Here is a 21465-nt window from a genome sequence, read left to right on the forward strand (position 1 = left end):
TGAAACCTAGTTTTTTAAAGTATATTTTTCCCAACCAAAGATTACAAACATTAAAATAGCAATGCTAGTATGGGATAATAATTTTTAAGAGTCTGGTCTCTCTCTAATCTTTTATTTTTTTAAATTAAAATCAAGTACCACAGCTTTAACTCTAATGATCACAGTGTTACTAGGCAGACAGAGGAATACTGTACACACACCCACCGCCTGCACGTTTCCTTTGATAACTGATGCTGAGGACTCTGCATATGTGACGATAAAAACACCTTCATACACTGAAGAACTTCACATAGTGGCACCTTAAAAAAAAAAAATAAAAAAAAAAACAACAAAAAGAAATCCCTTCACTCCGAGCGAGTCCGTTTCTCATCAATAGTGTAAAACAACGTTCAAACTTCATCTTCCAAAAAGACCAAACCAAAATGAAACGGTGTGGGTCGGCCTGCTTGTTGTGACGCAGCTATAACAAGTCGTCTGCCATGTGGCGAGTTACGTAACCACTACAGTATGTCAGGGCTCCTGCAGAGACTACAGTACTACGTCCTCAACTCCCCACTGACCCCGACGCACATCGAGATCCTGAGGTTTAGGAAAACCGATCCCTACTGCCCGCGGGGAAGATTCAGTTCTTCATGCACGAGTTAGAAAACAAGCTAGACGGATTAAAAACGTTGTTCCCAAACAGCAGGAAAATGTCTGTTTTCAACAGTCAAGACGATTTTCCCGCGCATTCCCTGTTAGCTTGTCTCATAGTGAGAGGTATAGTATAACAACCGTATTTGCAGGATTACAGCGTAAACATTATTTGGTTATAAAAATACGTTAAAAACTAGCGTTTCATGAAATGATTGCTCAGGGTGGCTTTTTTTTGTTTTTTCGATTTGAGAGTCGAGCATGCGTGTTATTCTTCTGACATATGAGTGTGATCTCTTCTTCCTAATGGTCCTTCGAATATTTTTTTTTTTTCTTAGAAATCTCTCGAGTGTGTGTGTGTTTGCGTGTCCATGTGCATCGATTTACATTGACAGTAAATGTAAGTACACACAAACGCACACAGTAGGCGTTTCTCCTTCCCGTCTCGAGATCATCATTCGACTCTATAAGGAAACGTAAGGCGACGGGGAACAGGAACATGGCTCAACTCTGCAGGGTGTTTTATTACTCTTCCTCCTCCTCCTCCTCGTCGTCATCCTCGTCGTGGCAGTGCGTGATCTCCTGGGGCGTCTGGGGGAACAGGTTGGGAGGCTTGATCTCGCTGAAGGAGCGGGTCAGGTGGTTGCGTTTGCACTCCACGTCCTTGCAGTCGTTGCACTGGGAGCGGTTGCGCGTGGCGAGCGGCGACTCCACGTCGATGTCCACGTGGGCGTGCTCGACCGTTGACTCGTGAGGCATCTGAGGGACATCGAGCAAATATTTAATGGAGAAACGAGGAAATTATGGTTAGCAGATGTTTAAAATCCAGAGTTCGTTGGTGAAGTTTTAAATCTTTTCCAGCGTCACAAATGAGCTAAAGAACACCGTTTCGGTTTTCTATTAAACAATATTATTAGTATTAACAATGTCTTCAAACTCCTGCCCTCAAGGAGACGTTTCAGGACAATAAAGTCAAAGACTAACAGACTAAAAAACATGTTTCTACCCAAGAGCTGTCGTTTCCCTGAACACAGCTAACCCATCTAAAACCTGATCTTTCCTAACACCCCAGTTGTTCTGTATTATTTCGAGAGCTGCTATTTTTCTTATTCTTATTATAGTATTAAAAATGCAAATTTTACGTCTTGAAAATTTCTCACCTACACTTTATACACCTGACTGGCCTGAGAAAAAACAAAACTAAAACAAATTTAACAAAAAAAAAAAAGAAAAAAGAAAATCACCCAATTTCAATAACATTTAAAATATAAACCCCACTCTTATTCAAATTTTATAGATCAATAATAACAATAATTGGAATAAAAATATTCATCACATCGATCAAATCCATTTGTTTTAAGGTAATTGACCTTGTTGCTCAAATTAAATGCTTAAATACTTAAATAGAAATCAAAACAAAGTCTTTACATGAGCAGAAATACAAACTTCAGCTTCTATTGGAGCTTAAACTCCACAGGCTGAGCTGCAGGTTTGCATCAGTACCAGTGGACCTGGAGTGACCTTAAGGTTCTGTCTCCCTCCGGTCGGACACTCACCAGCACGTGCGCGGCTCTGAACAGGTAGCTGAAGGGGTAGTACAGCAGGTTGATGAAGGAGGCGGCGTACAGGTCGGCGTAACGCATCACCTGGGAGGCGAACAGAGTCTGTCTGGAGCCGCTGCGGAAAAGGCTCCCCATCATGCCGTAGCACATGTCCATGTCGTGCGTGACTTTCTGAAAGGAGGAAACGAGAAGAAGAAACGTTGCCTTTTATTCTGAATCGGTGAAAACGGCCAAACGGAAACAATCTAAGGAGGAGGCGTCGGGAGAATGTAGGGCGATGAAGAAACTCTCCAGCTTGGCGTTAAAAGCTCGGGGACAAAGATGGTGCAGGGGTTAAAAACAGCAACACGGGGCCGTACCTTGACTCGTCTCTGAATAGTGCTGATGTCGGGCCTCTCGTTGCTGCTGCTGTCCAGATGTCTGAGGAAAGACGAGGAGAAAGACGATGAGTTCCGGGTCGAGGGCGTGGGGCGGAAACGCATATCAGTTCGCTGAAACGTAGGAAGTCAAGGAGGCGGTGTAACAGCGAGCCGTGGCGGGCTATAAATACGGCCAGCAAATGTAGTTATCAGGTGGCCTGCGTGGGCCGACCCCTCCACTCTCAGCGCGCATGCCTTCACACGGGCGGGCCGCGGAGAGCAAAGTGCAGCAGAGGCGGCGGTGGGGACGGCCGGGACGGGAGGACAGGGGGTGGGGGTATGTTCGAGACAGGAAGTGGACGAAAAGAGGCCAAAGGGGAACAGCTCTTACTTGTACAGCTCTGCCAAGAAAACGTCCAGGCTTTGAAGTTCCTCGAATAGCGCTGCGAAACATAAAAGGAGAAGCAAAGTGTCACTGATGAGGATGTTCTCTGTTGACTTAACCCTTCACCCTCTAATAACGTCACATCAAATATCCCTTGCAAACAAAAATGTGTTCTTAAAAAAACATAAATGCAAAATAAAATCCTTGGGGTTTTTTTAAAACTAGCATCAGAGCTAAACATGGAGACAAAAATATGAATGATATCCAAGTAAAAACATTTACCAAAACAATATCAAGTGTTTAGAACATTTTAAGCAAAATACGTACAGTGACAATAATGACTGTACTGTAAATATTTGTAAATAGTTTTCATTTTTTTTAAAGTACAAAGACCAGTCCCAATTAAATGAATCAAATAAACCGTTTTAACCTCTAACCTTCCATGTTGTTGCCATGATGTGACTCTAGTTTATTATCTGAAACAAATATGATTTAAGGTCAACACACTTAATGGTAAAATATTAAAATCAGCATCAATTCGATCATACGTTGACTAGTATTTTAAAACCTGGACCGTTAAACAGGCTGCATGCATATATATATTTATGTTAAAATGCATTTCAAACATTATTAATGTTAAAATATTGCAACCTGGTAAATGTAATTCACGTTTCATTATTAAAGGTCTGTAAGTTTAACAGTGTGTGACGGTTTCTCCCTTATTTTTATACAGATTTATATTAAAAAGCAGTTTGGTATAAATTTGGTCATTTTCAGTCTTGGTTGAATTAAATAAAAAAAATAAAAAAAAGATGCAAAACTTTCCAGCTTGTGACATAATCAACTTTTACTTAGCTTTATTGGTTTTGTAGTTTGTCTAGTATTAAAGTCTATTCAGATCGAATCACTTAGTAATTAGTTTTTTTGCAGAAAAAGAAGAAATTGCAGCCGACGCCTTCTGGCTCTTTGAGGCTGTCTAGGAATTTTGACTCGGGTTTTATTTTGAAGTTCTCGTGGCACCGAAGGATGAAATCCAAACAGTGTTTCTCTCTCACAGCTCTTGTCGGTCCAAACGTGCAGCTCCTGCGCCAGCTCAGGAATCACCAGGAACGTCCTCCAGCCCTGACGCTTCTTAGACTTGAGGATGTCTCCGAAGATGTGGTCCCCGATGTACAAAATGTCCTTCCCTTTGGCCCCCAGCAGGTCGCACATGATGTCTGAGGAACCTTAGGGTAATAACATGTTCATTAATGACGCCTCCGGCCCTTTAATGCTAAAAATAAGAAGCAATAAGCAGCAACACTGAAAATCGTCTCACCTCCTGAGTACACTATGCCGTGCTGCAGAGGTCCTGTGTAGGTTCCAATCTTTAGATGTCCTGTGGTCTGGATCGAGGACGCAAATAAAATTAAAAATCACCCAAGTAAAGATCTTCATCAGACTAAACACATTTGTGTTTTTAAAGTTAACGACTGGACTGGTTTCTTTCGCATTTGGACGCAAATTGCATTAACCGTTTTCGCTTTGACTTTATTTAGAGGAAACCTGCTTTCAAAAATTATAAGTTGTCCAAACGCTGAGGACAATCTGATGTGGTCACAGAGTCAGAGTCCTGCTTCGTGTCCGCTCACCGTGTCGACCTGTCTGAGGACGGTTCCCTCCCCGAAGAAGACGGGCTTCCTGGCGTCCACCAGGATCAGGTCGAAGTAGGACTGCCAGGGCTTGTGAGCGGTGCCGGGCTGTGGAACGAACCACACGAGTTACCAAAATACCGACAGTAAAGTGACACGTTTTTTACTTTCTACCTGCAATCTCAGCAAAATCGATCCTACCTTTGGGCCGTGGGGGAAGTCAAACAAGTAAGTCATGATTTTCTGTGAGGGGAAAAAGTGTTTGGATGTAAATCAAAAATCGAATAACAACTAACAATAATAAAAAAAAAAAAACATTTTTGTTGTTTTCGTCTAAACGGTTAGCCGTCTGCACTCACGTCTGTGTATTTGTAGTCGCTGTTGGTAGCCAGGAAAACCTTGGCCACTTCATTCATCCGGCTCAGGAGAAGTGGGAGCTTCCCCTGATGGGAACAGAGAGGAGAGAAAAGAGAGAGAGAGAAAAAAAAGCTTTAAGCATCTTCACAAAGAACGTGACACAATGTGTGTGGCTCTCGCAGCAGCGGACACCTGCTGCATGCAAAGTACTCACATCTCTCACTACGTACTTCTCCAGGTTTTCCACAGTTTTCTCCTTCAGCGTTCCCTGAAAAGAGCAAAGGAAAACGTGTAACACGACATGTTCTGGCATGCTGAAAATAATAATGTTACTTAAATCAATGAACTTTACCTTGAAGTGAACCCAGTCCACCGCGTCCCGAACGTCCTGGAACATGCTCTTGTAGGACATGAAGAGGTCGCCGTCCTTGAAGCCCGTTTCACAGCTAGAGTGGGGGGAGGGGGAGAGAGAGACACGTGCACAGCCGTCGGACAGGCCATATCTTTACAGAGGGTCTTTAAAAACATGACATTTGTTTCTTTTTGTTTGCTTTTAAATGGGATAGCCTTCCCTTGTTGGAGGGTCCCCAGCCAAACAGGAAAGCATTCTCCCCCTAAAAGACCAACAACCAGGTTTCAGAGGACAAAGGACATGCAGCCATTCCAGATTACATTCTCAAAAGAAATTAAAAATCAATTACAGGCCATTAATCCTCCTTTACAGAAGTACTAACAAGATTGTGGGAGATTATTTCATTTTATGTGGATAGTTAGTGAGATTTCCTTTTACTGCTATTAATCTGACATGGATCCATGCGCCTACTGTCTGGTATTAATTCTGTAACTCTATTAAAAATAAAACAGGTCTGACTGAAGCCCCAGGAGGAAACCGTTTAATAAGAATTAGCTGACATTAGCCTTTAGGACACCAGGACGCTCCCATGCTTTGGGCCATTTGCTCTCGCCCCTGTGTGGCTTGCAAATGTCTTTGTGTCAACATGCAGAACTCAGAAACTTGTTGTTGCGCGACGTGCAGCCTGGCAGAGACGTTCTTACCTTGTGTATCGGTCACAGTTGGAGAAGAAGTCCACAAGACAAGCAAAAAGGTAGGTTTCTTTAAAAGAATAAAATAAAATGAAAATTAAGTCAGTCAGAGTTTTACTTGGGAGTAAATTTTCTGGAGCAGTCTCCACCAGCCTTACCTGGCAGGTTGAAGAGTGTGTTAAGGATATAAAAGCGCTCTGTGTCGTCCCTCTGGATAAACTTGTTGGGGTATCGTTCACGGATATCAGGGCTGGAAAAAAAAAAAAAACAAAGAAAGAAAAAAATAAAAAAATAAATTAAAAAAAAAAAAAATATATATATATATTTATTTCTGAGATGCAGAATGGAAAGCTGCTTACCCTCGGAGGAAGTTAAACCCGTGGACACAAACCAGGATGTTGCCATAAGCATCAACCTTCAGTAGGTTTCCATACATGGTATCAAACACAAGGCCTCTGAAGAGGAAGGGGAAGCAAAAGCCAAAAACTTTACTTTCTTGGGACTGTTTGTGATAGACAATCAGCAAGTAGTGAATAACTGTGATGCGGCAGGGAAATGACACAAATGGGGAAAAAAACGCTACAACTGACAATATGAAAAATGCAGTGTGCACTTATAGTCTGCCCCCCTTTAATCAGACACACCCACACACAGAGATACAGTAGTGGAGGAGTTTAAAGCAGAGTTAAATCGCAAAACAAGATCACAAGCTTTTGAAATTTCACAGAGTAAATTAAGAGAGAAAATTATTCTGAGTACAAATAGAGCTTCTCTGGGAGGAGGTTCACCTTCCTGCATATTCATCTATTAGAACGGCCCAGTCAAAGTCCGGACCTAAATCCAACTGAGACTATGTGGCGGGACTTGAATAATGCTTTGCTTAACATCTCATTTTACAGTTTAACAGGAACCATTCGGTATTTAAGGAAAAAGAGGGATGAGCGGGTCGGCCGTCAGCTCTTGTTGTGTCCAGTTTGGTCTGACCTGGTGGGAAATGAAGGATCGTAGACGAAGCTGAGCAGCTCCTGGGGGTAACCGATGGAAACCAGCCTCTCCACCGTCAGCTCAAAGCCCAACGACTCGTACTCAGGTGACTTGTAGACTAAATATCAAAACGCACAAATATTTAGGTTAGCACATTTTAATAGATTTACAGTACTGTTGAACAGAAACAGAACAGGTTTGTGTTTGATTTTCTATCTGCAACATTCTTTTATTTTGTTAATGTTTGACATTTAGTGTTCAAATTATGAAGCTATGAACTGAAACTTTGAAACAAAAAGTCTTTTAATATCTCAATGCGTTTCCCCTATTAGAATAATTAGAAGTGATGAATCCAACTAAAGTTATTTAGCTTTCTGGCTAAAAAAAAAAACAACAACAATTTGTCTGATTGAGATTTGGACTGAAAAGATATGATCTATGCTATTTAAACCAAGATTGCTGAAGTACCAATACCAGTAGAGGGTGAGAGAATACTGTCAAGATAAGCTTGAAAATTAAAAGAAGATACTGAGCACGGCTAAAGCTGTGCTAGGCTAAAGAAGCTCCTAAAACAATTGTAGCTTGTTTAGCTTGCAGGAGGCCTTTGCTTCTCATATTTAGCGATTAAATGATAAATGATTGGATGGCAAGACGTGCCTCATACGAGATATTTTATTTATTTATTTATTTTTAAAGATTTTTAGCTAACACTATGCCAATTAAAGAGTTCTGGGTTAGTTTTTATTTATTTTATCTTAAATGCAAACTGTATATATTTTTGTACAGTTTGGGCCTAATAACTACTCTGAGTATGTTGTTCTTTCAGCATATTGACTTTTTGTTTAGTTTACTCTAGTTAACAATTAATCAATTACTAAATTAGTTGGCAATTACATCAATAATTGATTCGTCACGATTAATCATTTCAGCCCTGATGCAATGTTTCCAATTTTAACTTGCGCCCAAAAGACAGAGTCTGATATCATTATTCTGTTGACATGTTTTCACTCTCCAGTGGATCCTTCCCCTCTAGACGGCCGCACAGCTCCGCAAAGAAAGCTGATCGAGTGTGAAAATAATAAGGCCTTAAAATTTCATCTGCAGTTCATGAGAGCTCTGTGGAGACTGATGAAGCTCTTCCTCATCATCGCCCGCACTCCGTATTTACACCATACTCTGGAAATACAAACACAGGCTGATACTAAGAAAAGGCTGGAACAAGATTAAAATGCTTTCTTAGGCTGGGGGTGGAGGGGAGAGAAAAATAGGAATATGTCAGATGTTATAAATACGCAAGAAAGAATGTTCTGTGTGTTGTCGGGCTCCCAGTGGGGCGCAGGGAGGAAGGACCCAGGGGAGCTGAACTGGTTGATGATTCTTAAGGGGGCAGTAAAGTGGGAGGACAGCAAACAGGAAAACATCTGCAGTGTTCTGTTAAAAAAAACACACAGCAGCAAGCTAAAAAAAAAAAAGACCCGCGCTGAAGAAAACTAGCTAATTTTTGGATCAAGTAAAACTCTCCGTAAGAACAAGCCTCTTCCTGCATTATAATCATGCAGTGTGTTGCAGCTCGGCTGCCCCCTCCTCTCCTCTGTTTTTCTCACAGTAAACTGAGGGTCTGGGCTCACTGCCCAGAGCTGCTGCTAACATCCCAATCCACTCCTCCTGGCTCACTTGTCATAATCCTCTTGAAAGTCCGAGGTACAAAGCAAAACACGAAACAACTGGGAAAAAAGAAAAAAACTAAAAAAAAACATCTATTTTGAGAGTCGTTTCCCCTCGATCACCTTTGCCATCATCACTCTCTGTATTTAGTTCAGTGGTTTCACCGAGTGTGCTCGTTCCCTCACACAAGTACAATCAGTACTGGCTGAATGAAAGGTCAATCAGGCTGGCCATCTATCATAACTATGTTTATTTTTTTTATTGTAAACTTGAAACATAATTACACACCTCCACAACTCAAATGAAACGCATACTCCCATTTTAACAAGGTTTCCATTCCACAGGCAGGCTAAGTTCAAACTCAAATTACTTCAAAAGTTTTTTAAATCCTTATAATCAATGCAATGCAGTCAATGCAGACTATTGACTGCATGTTTTCTGCAATGCTTTGCAGAAATACGAAGTTCTTTTGTCAGAAAGGTCCTGGTTAAGTGATTCTCCAAAGAAAAGTAGGACCAAAATTCCTCAACGGTGACATAAAAAGACTTGTTGGCATTAATCGCAATCCGTTTACTAGGATCAGGAGAAAACTACTTTTCTTACAGTGAGACGGTTGTTCTGGATTGCTTTCCCCTTTAATAAATAAAACTGTCAGGGCAAAAGGGATTTTTATTGAGTTTTGTTTTTATTTTATAAAACATGGCAATATAAAGTAATTAAAAAAAATAAATCTGCAAAATGACACTTTTCCATGGCACTGTTGGTTTGGTCACTTGGCAGCTGGAGGACTGACTGAATAAAAGATGAGTTAGCTCCAGCTTTTAGCGTTAGTATTCAGGCTATCAGTAATGTAAATAACTTTTTTTTCTTAGCAATTAAAAAAAACATGCCTTTCTTTAAAACTTCTCAAAGCAACAGAGCATCTTTTCACAAGTAACTGAAGTCACTTGATGCCATTTCAGATATTTAGCGTGATGGGAGAGAGTTATTGAGCCACTTTACTTACATCCTCATTCAAATCTGTGTTGACAGAAAGCTTCTGATTTTGGTACAACGAAGGGTCCACCAAAAAACAACAACATAGTCAGATTGGAAGTTCATGGTTGCATAATTTGGGTGCGGCCTGTTATTATATTACCGTTTCTTGTTGCGTGCTTGACAGTGTAGCATTTCTGCTCTCCTGAGGTCCGTGCTAACCAGATGTAGCTCACATTTCTTCTGCTTTCATTAGATACACACAAACAGAACCTGCTTAGAGCCACGGAGAGACATGACTTCATCTTCACAAATACGTCCGATCACATCCTTGATCAGATTATTGCCAGATAATTATAGTCCCACCGCTCCCACTGCTGAGCGCTGTCGTCGTCTCCCCGGGGTTTTGTAGGCCAGGCCAGGTCAGCTCAGGCCCGAATGTAACGCACACCCATCACCCAGAAGGTAAACAACCCGCACCGCTCTCCAAACACACCACCTAATCCAAGGCTCCCAAACGGGGACACAGTGACTGAACCATGTCACATAACCGTCTATATTAAGGAGCTAACAATATGCGTCTTAATTTATCTGTTTCCATCAGTGTGCAAATGAAGGCCTTGGTTTTAGAACCAGGACACGGTGAGGCCCACTGTGGAAAAATACGAAGACTCCGGCACCGCCTCGGGGGCCGACATTAAGCCCAAAGTCTGCTGGAAAACTAGGACAAAGCTGATAGCATCTCAATGCAATCTGGGTCTAAACAGGCTGGTGCAACTGTTGCAGTGTCGTGCTCCCGTTAGCAGCAGTAGCACAGATAAAGCGAGGTTGACCTATCTAATATTGATTTAGCTTAGAAAATGTTACCAAATACGTGATGTTTGAGGGGTGTTCCCTTAAGAGTTCGCTGAGGTTTGACTTTTTCATAAGGTTAAGCAAATTTGTCAGAATAAAAGAGCTTTTTTGTAAGGTATACAAAAAAATGCTCTGATAATGTTTATATAAAACATATAGGATGCGGGAAAGAAATGCATTTTTTTTGAATAATTAGTAAACAAATACATAAATAATAAAAAAAAAAAATACAGGTTTCAATACTTAGCTGGCTGGGATGTTTAGCTTTGGCTAATTTAATAATTAAACATTTGCATAAAAATCTATGCAGGCAATAATCAAAGTGATCTTAATAAGAGACAAACACACTTTAAAAAGGACAAAAATCTAATTAGTTCAATCTTTTACCTAATGAGGTCAAATATCCACATTCACACTAGTCACTAAAGCCAGTGACAAATTGAATATTTGGGATATTTATCTTTAAACTGAAATATTAAATTAAGAAAATCTCAATAAGAAGTTAGATTTCTTAGTTTCAATATAAGATAAACGACATTTCAGAGGATCCTAACCCAACCCAACAGTTTATATCTGACGATGAGGACCTGGTTCTTCTACAATACAGACTGCATTTCTATTTTAATGTAATTTTCCATATTTGACTAAAAAAACATTTGGGAATCTTTATGCAGTAGCAATATGTGATCTCCATGTTCCCCAGATCTTTAAATAAAACTGAATTTGGCTTCTGATTGGGCGGTTTGGTAAAGGACCGTCTCACTGGTCCTTATGCAGCTGATCCAACTTTAATGAGTTTTCACTTTATAAGCTGGTAGTTAGGAGTTAGATCACAACATTGTTCTGCTTGTAAAAATAAAAATAAAAACACATTTAGCTGCTTCAAATCTGTGTGTGGCCCTGGGAATCCAAAACGATGGTTTGGATGGCTTTTCCTTTCTTTTGCTTTTTGCAAGTTTCACCAACTCAAATGTGAGACGTTTTAAGACTGTAATGAAGACCTATATCTCCACAGAAATGTATGAACTTTGTTCAGCCAACTGCCAATAAATAACATATCTTATGTATGTTATGTACATACCTGCTAGCTAGTAGGTATTTACAGCTACTTGCTCTGGCACCCTGCTACTACATAGCTACACCTACTAGTGAGGTAGTAGCTAAAGAGCTACTACCTCACTAGTAGATATTTTCACCTAGCTAGCAGGTAGCTAGGTATTTACACCTACCTAGCTAGCAGGTAGGACAACCTGTAATAAATTTAATTTTTTGAAGCTGATATTTGTGTTTTCTAAGGTTATTTTTGTCTGATATCAAAATTTGATTAAAGATCTGAAACATTTAAGCGTGATAGAAAAGAAAAGATGGAATAAATCTGGAAGGGGGCAAATACTTTTTACAGCACTACATTCAGGAAACGCCAAAAAAAGAAGACGTTATATCAGAACTGTTTGGAGTGCAAATCACATCCACCTTTCTGTTTCTTTAAACAACATTGTTTATACAAATGTAAACAAATGTGAACAGCTCCTAAAAAAAAAAAAAGCCTGTTGCCATCATCATCCGGTGGCAATGTTAGGTAGCAGCTATTCAGTGAAACTGATGAGGGACTTCAGTGATGAAAACTGTCCAAAGATACACGATAGCCACACTTCTAGCAAACATTAACACTTAGTAACAAGCTCCCATAAAATGAGTCACGTCAACAGCTGAGCATCTGGAAAATCTCCTGCTATCCAAACGCAGCGAGGGCCTCCAGAGCCTCAGAGGATCCGCGAGTGAATCCCTACCTCAGGGGAGCCACCGCTGCTGAGCCCCACAAACAAATGTGACCCGCTTTTCAAAGGCGGTGAGCGTTTATTTTTAGATGTGTGGAGTCCACAAAAACTGGAGCGAAGTCAGAGAACGACAAGGTAGGGCACACAGAGAAACGCTTGGCCCACAAAATATTCACACAACTCGCTTTAACTAACCTTTTCTGATCCTCGGCATTTTGGAAATTTAATACATCACCAGGATCTGGAGCTGAGGCGACGTTCATTAATTCATCCATTATTTACAATGAAACTGCCTAGAGTCTATCTTATCTTTCTATTTATTTTCAAAGGACACGTTTTATAAATAAATCCAAACATATAAAGTTAAACAATACTAAAAATAAAACTTGATACATAGGAGGTTTTTACTTCCAAATATTAAGTGCAATTTCATCATAGCTGATCAGATATATATTTTTTATCTCTGCTTTTGCAAAAGCAAATGAGTCACGTCAATGAATATTTAACTTACCCGCTAAAGTGTAATCCATATCGAAACCAAAGCACTTGATCTTCTCCATTGCCAAGCTTCTATTGACGAAGATTCTGAGGAAATAAATGAACAAAACGGTGGAAACATGTAAGTTACATTGTTACGATTAACAAACGGACCATTAGAAAATATAAAAACTCTACAAGAAAGCTGAATTTCCTTACATCGACTTTCCAACGTCACAAGCATGAACGAAGCAGTCAAACAAAATCTGAGCGACTAAAATATTTACCTTGTGACTGCATATTTTAATAAATGATGGATAAATAATCACATCTGTTATATTATTTATTTTATCTGCTTCTTCTACCAATTTAACTTCTACTTCCATTGATTGTTTATATTAGATAACAGACCTCCTAATATTAGACTGCACAGTTATTTATTGGCATTTCACTGTAATCTAGGTGTACTTTATAGAAACTCTACTATAAATCATTAAAAGTCAAAAAGGATTTTGCTCCTGAGAATAAAAAAGTGACTAATACTGCAAAAGTATGAAAAAGGTATCTATTCTTGGACCGCTGTGATGCTCTCTAGCACATGGAGCAGAGAGCATCTTGGCAACACTTGGTCTATAAATTTAACATCATCATCAACTTTTAAACTACAGAAACTGAAGAAAGTCATTAATCATGTGAAATCCAGGAAAAATGGACGACAGCTTCAACTGTATTTTCTTATAAATATAAAGAGTAAATGAAAAATACTGCTGAAATCGTCTTTCAAATGTGGAAACACAATGTTTACGTAGCCATGTTTACGTAACCATGCCGACACAGAGGAACCGCACCGCTAGCCTAAGGGGAACAGACCCCGTCTCTCTTCAACAGCCCTGATTTAGCTGAATATACAACAGAGCTCCACTACAGAAAACTAAACAAATCAAAAGTTCAATCTGCCAGAAATGAGACTTAATCCAGTTACAGAGACAAACAGAAATCAGCCGCTGTTAGAAAGATTTCTTCTTTTATAACCTCAAAGCTGACTCTGTGCTTATGTGATTCCCAGTCGGAATCACATAATCCTGTTGAAAAATCCAAGAATCCATTGTGAAATACCTGGCAGCAGATCCGTAGTGAACAAGCTCCCATTTAGAGTTTAGTCCAAGACACGACTGGCAGTGCATTCTGAGTGAAATAAACATTAGTTTGCCTCTGCGTTGGTCTGATCTGCTCCAGCTGCACGGTGAAGCTCTGGCACCCTGAACAATAAACACCCCCCGGCAGCCCCCTCCCTCACTCTTTGCTTTCTTGTCATTCAGAAATTTTCTGACCTTTTGCAAAACTCATTGTGGCCCTTCCGCGTCATTCTCTGTTGTTGTCAGTCGGCAGGTGGGATGGGGGGGGGAGGTTGTTGTTGTTGAGCAGCGCGATGATGTTTGTCTGCCCCCTCAAAGACATCTAGAATAATCCCAAGTCAGGGAGGATCATGAGAGCCGGAGCCCCGAGCGACAGCGGCTCGCTTTCCTCAGGTGAGGCTCAGAACACACACAGGTGAGCTTCAGATCAGTCATCTGTTTCCCAGTGTTTCCCAGGCGATTACGTCACCTGTAGCTCAAACAGATGTACTCTAGTTAACGCAGCGTCGACTCTTTGGTTATTCTCTGAAATATTTCTGCTTTTTGAAGATTTAGTTTTTGGATTTTAAAGTAATAATAATAAAGAACCCTGTCACAAGGTTAACTTGTAGTCATTACATAGAGACAAACCAATCAGGCCTTTTCTGCCCGATACCAATTTCTGGCTTTTATTTTTCTACTTCTGACCTTTTCTGATTGATCCTTTTTCTTTTCTCTCTTTACGAAAGGCTACAAACATAAAGAGGAAAAGAAAAAAAAAACACTGAAAACGATGTTTGCTTAGATTTTAAGTTTAAGATAAAAAGTTGAAACCCAATACATTTAACAATGGATTTCACCCTCCATTTAAGTAATAACGTATACAAATGTTACCACCTGAATATTACGAGGTAAAATCTTTAGTATTTGCTTCACCACTTTATTATTTACTGCTCAACAATCAGAGAGCAGCGTGCTACTTTATTTTTAACAATTCTGAGCGCTACGGGGGTTATAAGTCACTTTGAGCCAAGGATTTCAATCTAAATCGTTCCTATTTTTATGGGGATGACATCTAATATGTAACCTTTAGCCGGAGGGCGGTGGGAGGCAATGAACGGCCATAAAGGATAATCCGTGCTCCTCCTGAGCTCGTCTATGTTGAAAATGGGTGTGGGCGACTTGATTACTGTAGTCATCCTCGACTTTGGTCTTGCTGACAATGGCGTACAAACATTTCCGATGGGCTGCGAGTACAAGAGAAGCCCTTAATTACTTTAGCTGTAGATGGAAGCAGCTGCGGGACGCCCTGCCAGATTCTTTCCACTCCTCTCTAATTTCACGCAGGCGGCGATTGGACTCTGGGAGTTTTATCTGTGCTGGTCAAAGTCATCCGTCCGTCGTGATGTGATCCCCGGCGGCCACTCTGTGTGACAAACAGTCCCATTTACATAAACGCTTGAACCGATCAAGAACTTCTTACGCAAAAGCGTCGTATATCTGTTGTCCCCCATGGCATGTGTGGCTGCTTTGCATGTGCGTGCGTCTGATGGGAGGGGCAGGGTCGTGGACTGAGCGACCTTTGCCCCGGCAGGACACACAGACCCAACAGATTAGTGACAGTTTTATAAACCCTCTGAGCATGGGATGTGATATGATGGCAGGGAGGAACAAAGGCGCCCGTTGTCCCCCAACCCTCCGAGTTGAACATTGAACAGCCACTCACAGTAAAATACTAATCATGAATGGATGTTTCCTCACAACAGGCCGAGTTCCCCCTCCACCCATCATCACACAGAGCGAAGACTATCAGAGGCAACAGTGATTGGACGAAATAAAGGACGGAGCGATGCATTTCAATTCACTGCCAGTCTCAACAAGACATATTTGCTGACCGACAGCAAAGTTCTGATTCATGCGTTTCATTTCCTGGAGCCCAATAGCCTGATGACATTTGCCACCAGGCAGCAAGAAAAGCTGCACAGAGCCAAACAACCGCCCTTAAGAAATACGTGACTGAATATGCAATCAAAGCTGGCAATAACCCAGTTTGTCTGACAGAAACTCAACACAGTGTCTGAGTTCTCAGCCCACAAGAGCGTGTTTCTGTATAACGTTTTTCATTTTTTAGCTTGAGAGCATATATCTGAGTGTCTTGAGTCAGAACCAACTTAAACACTCTGAAAGCACACTTTGGTTTGGGCTCGTTGCGTTTAAAAACACTTCATCCAGTGAGCAGCACAGACTTGCTACCTCTCCATTTCAGGAATTATATCGAGCCACCAGCCTTTTAAGTCAGACTTCTAGTTTTGCTGCCTCAACCACATGATGGAAGCAGTGGTTTTCTATATGCTAATGAATGCGCAAGAAACAAACAAAACAAAAAACCATGGTGCCATTTCAAAATGGGCAATCGATGAGCAAACGTTGTGAAGGTTAGCTTCTAAAAATGAAAAGAAACCATTCAGAAATTAATTTTCTAGCCATCCAGAGTCAAATTGCAGAATGCAAATACAAACTTCTCATCTCTGACCTTTTACACACAGTTAGTTACTCCTACTACTTTAAAATGCCTTCACTGTTAGGGGTGCACTGATTGCAGCTTTCTGGCTTATCACCGATCTTTAAAAAGCCTGTTGTGGCGATAACAATTTTGGATAACACAACTTTTTTCTTCGGAAAGTTGCTAAATTGGCGTCAGTGGAGTGACTACTGCTAAATCCTCATATGCGGATCCGGTGAGTGGTTCTGTAAGCCAGTCTGCTCTCACGGCAAAGCAAAAGATTTTCAGATGTTTGCGTCGGTAGACAAAATCAATTTCTCATGCAAGTACCGGCCGATTGCCAGTCTCCCAAAATTAAGGAAATTGCGGCAGATTTATCGGCGCACCCCTATTCACCACAGCATCAGTTCTGGTCAAATTAAATCGTCCAAGGTGAGTTTCTATGAAACTGAAGCTGTTCTGATCAAAATCTGCCATCCAGGTCAAAGTATTTCCTACATAAAGAAGAATAAAATAATCCTTAAATAACCACATCACTTTACAGATTGTTTATTTTATTCCTTAGACGGTTACATTGATGATGTGCTTCTCCCTCCAGCAACAGGAAGATCTCATCTAGCAGAAATGAATTTAAATTCTCTCTGAAGTCTAAACAAGGTGGTGAGGAATAAGGAGCAGAATTGTACTTTTCTGGTGGCCAGCGAACGCACCACGGCCTGGTGATGTCTTCTGCCAACTCTGAACGCAGCTCTGGCTCAGACGGACAGGAAGAAAAGGGCACAAAAAAGAATCCATTAAGACGTTGCGGTCAACCAATCAGAACCGGGCTTTATCGACCCGATCCGATTAGGCTGCCTAACAGTTCCTGTGCACCATCAGCATTGTATTTTTCTGGTCCAGTGTTTCCATGTGAATTCCAGTAAAAAAATAAAAATAAAAAAATGTATCGTTTCCTGCACAAATATGCAGGGGAGACTTTTCACTTTCACTGTTTTTTATTGTATCCATCTTAGGCGAGTGTGATCCAGAAAGAGGAACCACAAAGACGCCCAAACACCCCGTCAGCCCCGCCAGTCTGGGGAGCCTTTCCCAGAGTAAACAGCAGGTTGTGTGAGATTCCCCGTTTCTGAACTGAGAAACCGGCTGGGCAGTGATCCAAACGAGGTTCTGAGAATAAACCATTTCAACCAGAAGAAGAAAACCTGCTGTGGTTCAGGTTCTGGTCTGAAAAGGACTCAGATTTCCCTTTTCTGATTCACTTCCAGTTCTTTTCTTCTCCCTCTCTCTTTTTTTTTTTTAATTCAAAAACACTGTTGGATATCTTACTCAAAATTAGGCCACCAGTTCTTTCTTTAAACATCAGACACCAAAAACCTAAAAAGGTTTGGTCTTTAACCTATTTATTAAAGTGTTTTTTCCTTCAAGTTTTGTGCATCAACACAGCCGCTCAGTAAAGAGGGATTCAATCTTCAAGATGTTTATTGCACGTATACTAAGACTGGTTAGTTTGATTCATGAGACAACGCAATAAAATAGTTTCATGTAGCCCAAAAATAGGCTTTTCTATCGGTTTTGTGAAACATGATAATAGATAAAGAGGAATCTAAATCTCAGGATTACATAATATAAATGTGCAAAGTCAGCCTTATCCATCACAAGCTGACAGCGCCAGAGTTCTTATCGTGCTCGTCGTTCCACCTGGACGTTCAGATGAGCTCCTCACCTGTGGTAGGGCTCCCTCCTGTACTTCTTCATGGCAACGCCGTCCATGTTGGCTGGCAGGTCTGCATAGTTTTGTAATCTGTCACTCCATGAAGTCGTCATCTTTTAAACGTATCAGTGTCTGGGAAAAAAAAAAGTAGGTGGGGAAAAGTTCTGAAAGAACCGAATTTATGTCCAAGTCATAATCACTGTTTTATAACCAAAGTAAAGTATTGATTGAATGTTTTCAAACTGCTTGCATCTGTCTCCACATGCACACTTGTAAACGTGGTCCATCTGTTCTACATTTTGCTCTGTCTGATAAAGACTTTATTTACGTCATTTACCATTTTCTGGCGCAATTGTTCTGTCCATATTTTCTCTGTGAAACGTTCTGTATTACGTCTAACTAAATGAAAAGCGCTCCATGAATATAAGTACTGCTACTGCAGCCAGAACAGGATAACATGCTGCTTCTTACTTCTGAGGTAATCAGTGAAATGTATTTATTATTATTTAGACACAAACAAAAGTAATCCACTGATTATGGTTTTCCTGATCAATACTGATGGGGTTTTTTTAAGTCCAATCTGCTAAATCTAATTTATTATTTGAAGAACTGTTAGAACACCTAAAAAAATTGCACAAAAAAATGTTTTTTTTTATTAAAGATTTTAGTTTTGAATCTAACAAAACTAATATGATTTCAAGATTATCCATATTTATGCATTAAAAAAGCATATCTCTCTAACCCTTCTCTGATTTTCATTAAATGTTTTAGTAATTTTAAAGGCGTTCTAAGTTTTGAGGCATTTCATCAACAGAAAAAAGGAAATCAGATTTTTCACTATGTGACCTGCAAATCAGAGACAGTTCAACAGAAAACTAGCCAATGCTAACCTTGGCTAAAAAAAGAAAGAAATTTGGTCATATCAAAGCTGTAGTATGTAACTTTTATTTTTATTTTTTATTGGGTTTTTTACATATTAGTTAAAACTATTGCCATGTAGTGACAGTATAACATGAGATAGATAATCTGTGAAAATATCGAGCTCCTATTGCCATTTGAAGAAATGCACTGCTCCCGGTCAAAAACAAGGAGTGTCTTAGTGCTGTCAATCAAACTCGTGAACATGCTGCTAAATGTAATGGCTGATCAACAGACCAGCAAGTGTCTTATATAAAATAATAATAATTCTGAACAGCCAAATTTGTCTTTCATGTAAGAAAGGGGAAACTCTAGCAGGCTTCTTGTAGCCAGCTGATTAGCACTGTGCAGATACCAGCTGCTTCACTCCACCAATGAAAACTCCAGCACCTTGTCTGATTGCATGAGGAAAGAGTAAAGAATGAGGAAAAAGGCAGGAGATTGGAGACAAACCTGTTTATCTCAAACATCCTTCGTCATTACATGTCAAACTAAATACTGATTGTAGAAAAAAGTTCAGGCTGAATAGATTAAAAAAAAAAACCCAACAACAATAGTCTGGTGACTTTGCTGACTTTGTTAGCTGTAATTACCAGTGCTGTGTTTGTGCTTCCCTTGCTGAAACTTTCTCCCTCAGCTAAATACTGCAGGAAAGGAGGAGCAAAGGTAGCTTATTTATTTTATTTTTTTTTACTTTAAATGGAAGCAAGAATAGAAGCGAGTTTTAAGTCCTGCCAACGACCCCTGTTGATTAAAACTCTCACTGCAAAGCTTGCATCATAGTCCAATTTCTGCACCTATTCCTATAGCTATATGAGGTCGAGATAACAGACTCACTCGGATACTTTTTATGCTCGTGTTGTTTAGCTAATGTCTATGTGGCAGCTTGATTTGATTGACTTTGACAGATAAGTCAGCCCTTCTCGGTGATTTTCCTCTCTCTGGTCGAGTTGTTTCGTCGTCTCCGTGGCTTAAGATGCACTTCAGTCAAAAACTATCTGCTCCAAACTATAGCCTCAAAGAACACCTTGTTCGCAGCGCTGCCAAACATCTAATTACATTGGCTAACAACCGTAGGCTGTTTTCCTTTTTCTTTTTTTTTCTTTTGACTGACAAAGACTGAAAGGACAACAGGAAGCAGGACTTCAAATAACTATACCACACTATCTCCCCTTGGTGAAACACAAAGAAGACAGTCTAAGCACATTTCTCCTACAAGTGACGTGTTTCAGCACTCACCTCCGAGTTCCTGAATAAAATCAAAGGGCCGTCCGTTAGTCTGAGCATGCGCTGTGAGCCGTGTCAAACTGGGAGAAAGAGGTGTTTTCCTGCGGTGCTGCTAGACTCTGACAGTGGGAAGCTGGAGGCGCAGCGGCGGTGAAAACTCAGCGGAAAGCCAGGCAGAAGAGTGTCCGAGCTCGGCTAGCTCTCAGCAGACTCCGAGAGATGCCAGCTGTTGTTATGAGACGGTCAGAGGGAGGCGCTTGTTCCTGCGTGTCACAAAGAGGCGGACCCCTCTGCCGTCGTGGCGGAGACACGTGACTGCGTCACAAGAGGCTTTCAGCAGGGAGGGTATAGTTCACAAACGTTTTCTTTATTAAAAAAAAATAATAATAAAGAAGGAAAACTATGGAACGCATCTCATTATGTGTTATAGTTTATGTTAAAGTCAGAAAAAAGTCATGTAAGATAGTAAACCACCATTATTTACTAGTACAAATAAAAAATATTGTGTAAAAGTGAAATATTTCCCGCCAGTCATCTCAGAAAGTGAAATGAGTCTATTATCTAGAATCCTCCCTCAAAAAGCGACATAATGCCAACCTTTGTTGTAATTTTTATGGTTACAAGAAACAGATAATCATAATAAAAACAAAATTGTGTCTCAGAAAATTAGAATACTTTTAAAAAGTTCATTAAAACCAAGGAATCAGAGCACATCATTCCAGTTCTGAAGGCCTTACACTGGCTCCCTGTAGCTCATAAAATAGACTTGAAAATACTGTTGTTGGTATTTTTTTTTTTTTTTTTAGAAATCACTGATACCAAAATACATTAAAGATCTGCTGTGGTTGTATTAACCTATCAAATAACTCAGATCTTCTGGTTCTGATCATCTCTACATCCCCAGAACCAGAACCAACCACGGAGCAGCAGCAGTCAGTTTCTATGCACCACAAATCTGGAAAAAAAAACTTCCAGAAAACTGCAAAACAGCTGGAACACTGAGTTCCTTTAAATCTATAGAGTAAAAACTCATCTGTTTAGAGTTTTATTTGAACAATAATAAATGAAACACTGGCCTACATTTTGATGTGTAACGATGGCACAGAGCAAAATGCAACGTTCACTGGTTTACTGTGTGCTGTATTTTATGGCTTTGAATTTTTGTGTTTTTATGATGTAAAACTTGTCTTGTTGCTGAAATGTGCTATGCAGATACACTTGACTGATTGAATGGTTAATGGAAACTTGCTGCGTCACACCCTAGTCAACTTGTACAAGTTTCTTAA

At 40.2% G+C, this 21465-nt stretch overlaps 1 protein-coding gene across 2 annotated transcripts; it reads right to left on the reverse strand.

Moving 5' to 3' along the window:
• Positions 1-871: 871 nt before the first annotated feature.
• Positions 872-20457, reverse strand: nt5c2b (5'-nucleotidase, cytosolic IIb). 2 transcript variants are annotated; one of them, XM_015029488.1, is made up of 18 exons: positions 20192-20457; positions 18047-18166; positions 12740-12813; positions 6956-7073; positions 6331-6426; positions 6130-6221; positions 5984-6041; positions 5280-5373; positions 5142-5195; positions 4930-5013; positions 4772-4813; positions 4571-4678; positions 4258-4324; positions 3995-4165; positions 2946-2997; positions 2555-2615; positions 2190-2366; positions 872-1392 (listed from the first exon to the last, which is right to left on the reverse strand). In XM_015029488.1, exons 2-18 carry the CDS (start codon positions 18145-18147, stop codon positions 1159-1161), a joined length of 1683 nt encoding a protein of 560 aa, XP_014884974.1. In that variant the 5' UTR covers positions 18148-18166; positions 20192-20457; the 3' UTR covers positions 872-1158. The 2 variants fall into 2 exon arrangements, with proteins under 2 accessions (XP_014884974.1, XP_014884975.1); XM_015029489.1 differs by lacking the exons at positions 18047-18166; positions 20192-20457 and adding an exon at positions 13822-13904.
• Positions 20458-21465: the final 1008 nt, after the last annotated feature.

Source organism: Poecilia latipinna, unplaced genomic scaffold (assembly GCF_001443285.1).
Source record: "Poecilia latipinna isolate Pla-1442-1.1 unplaced genomic scaffold, P_latipinna-1.0 Scaffold155, whole genome shotgun sequence".
NCBI lineage: Eukaryota > Metazoa > Chordata > Actinopteri > Cyprinodontiformes > Poeciliidae > Poecilia > Poecilia latipinna.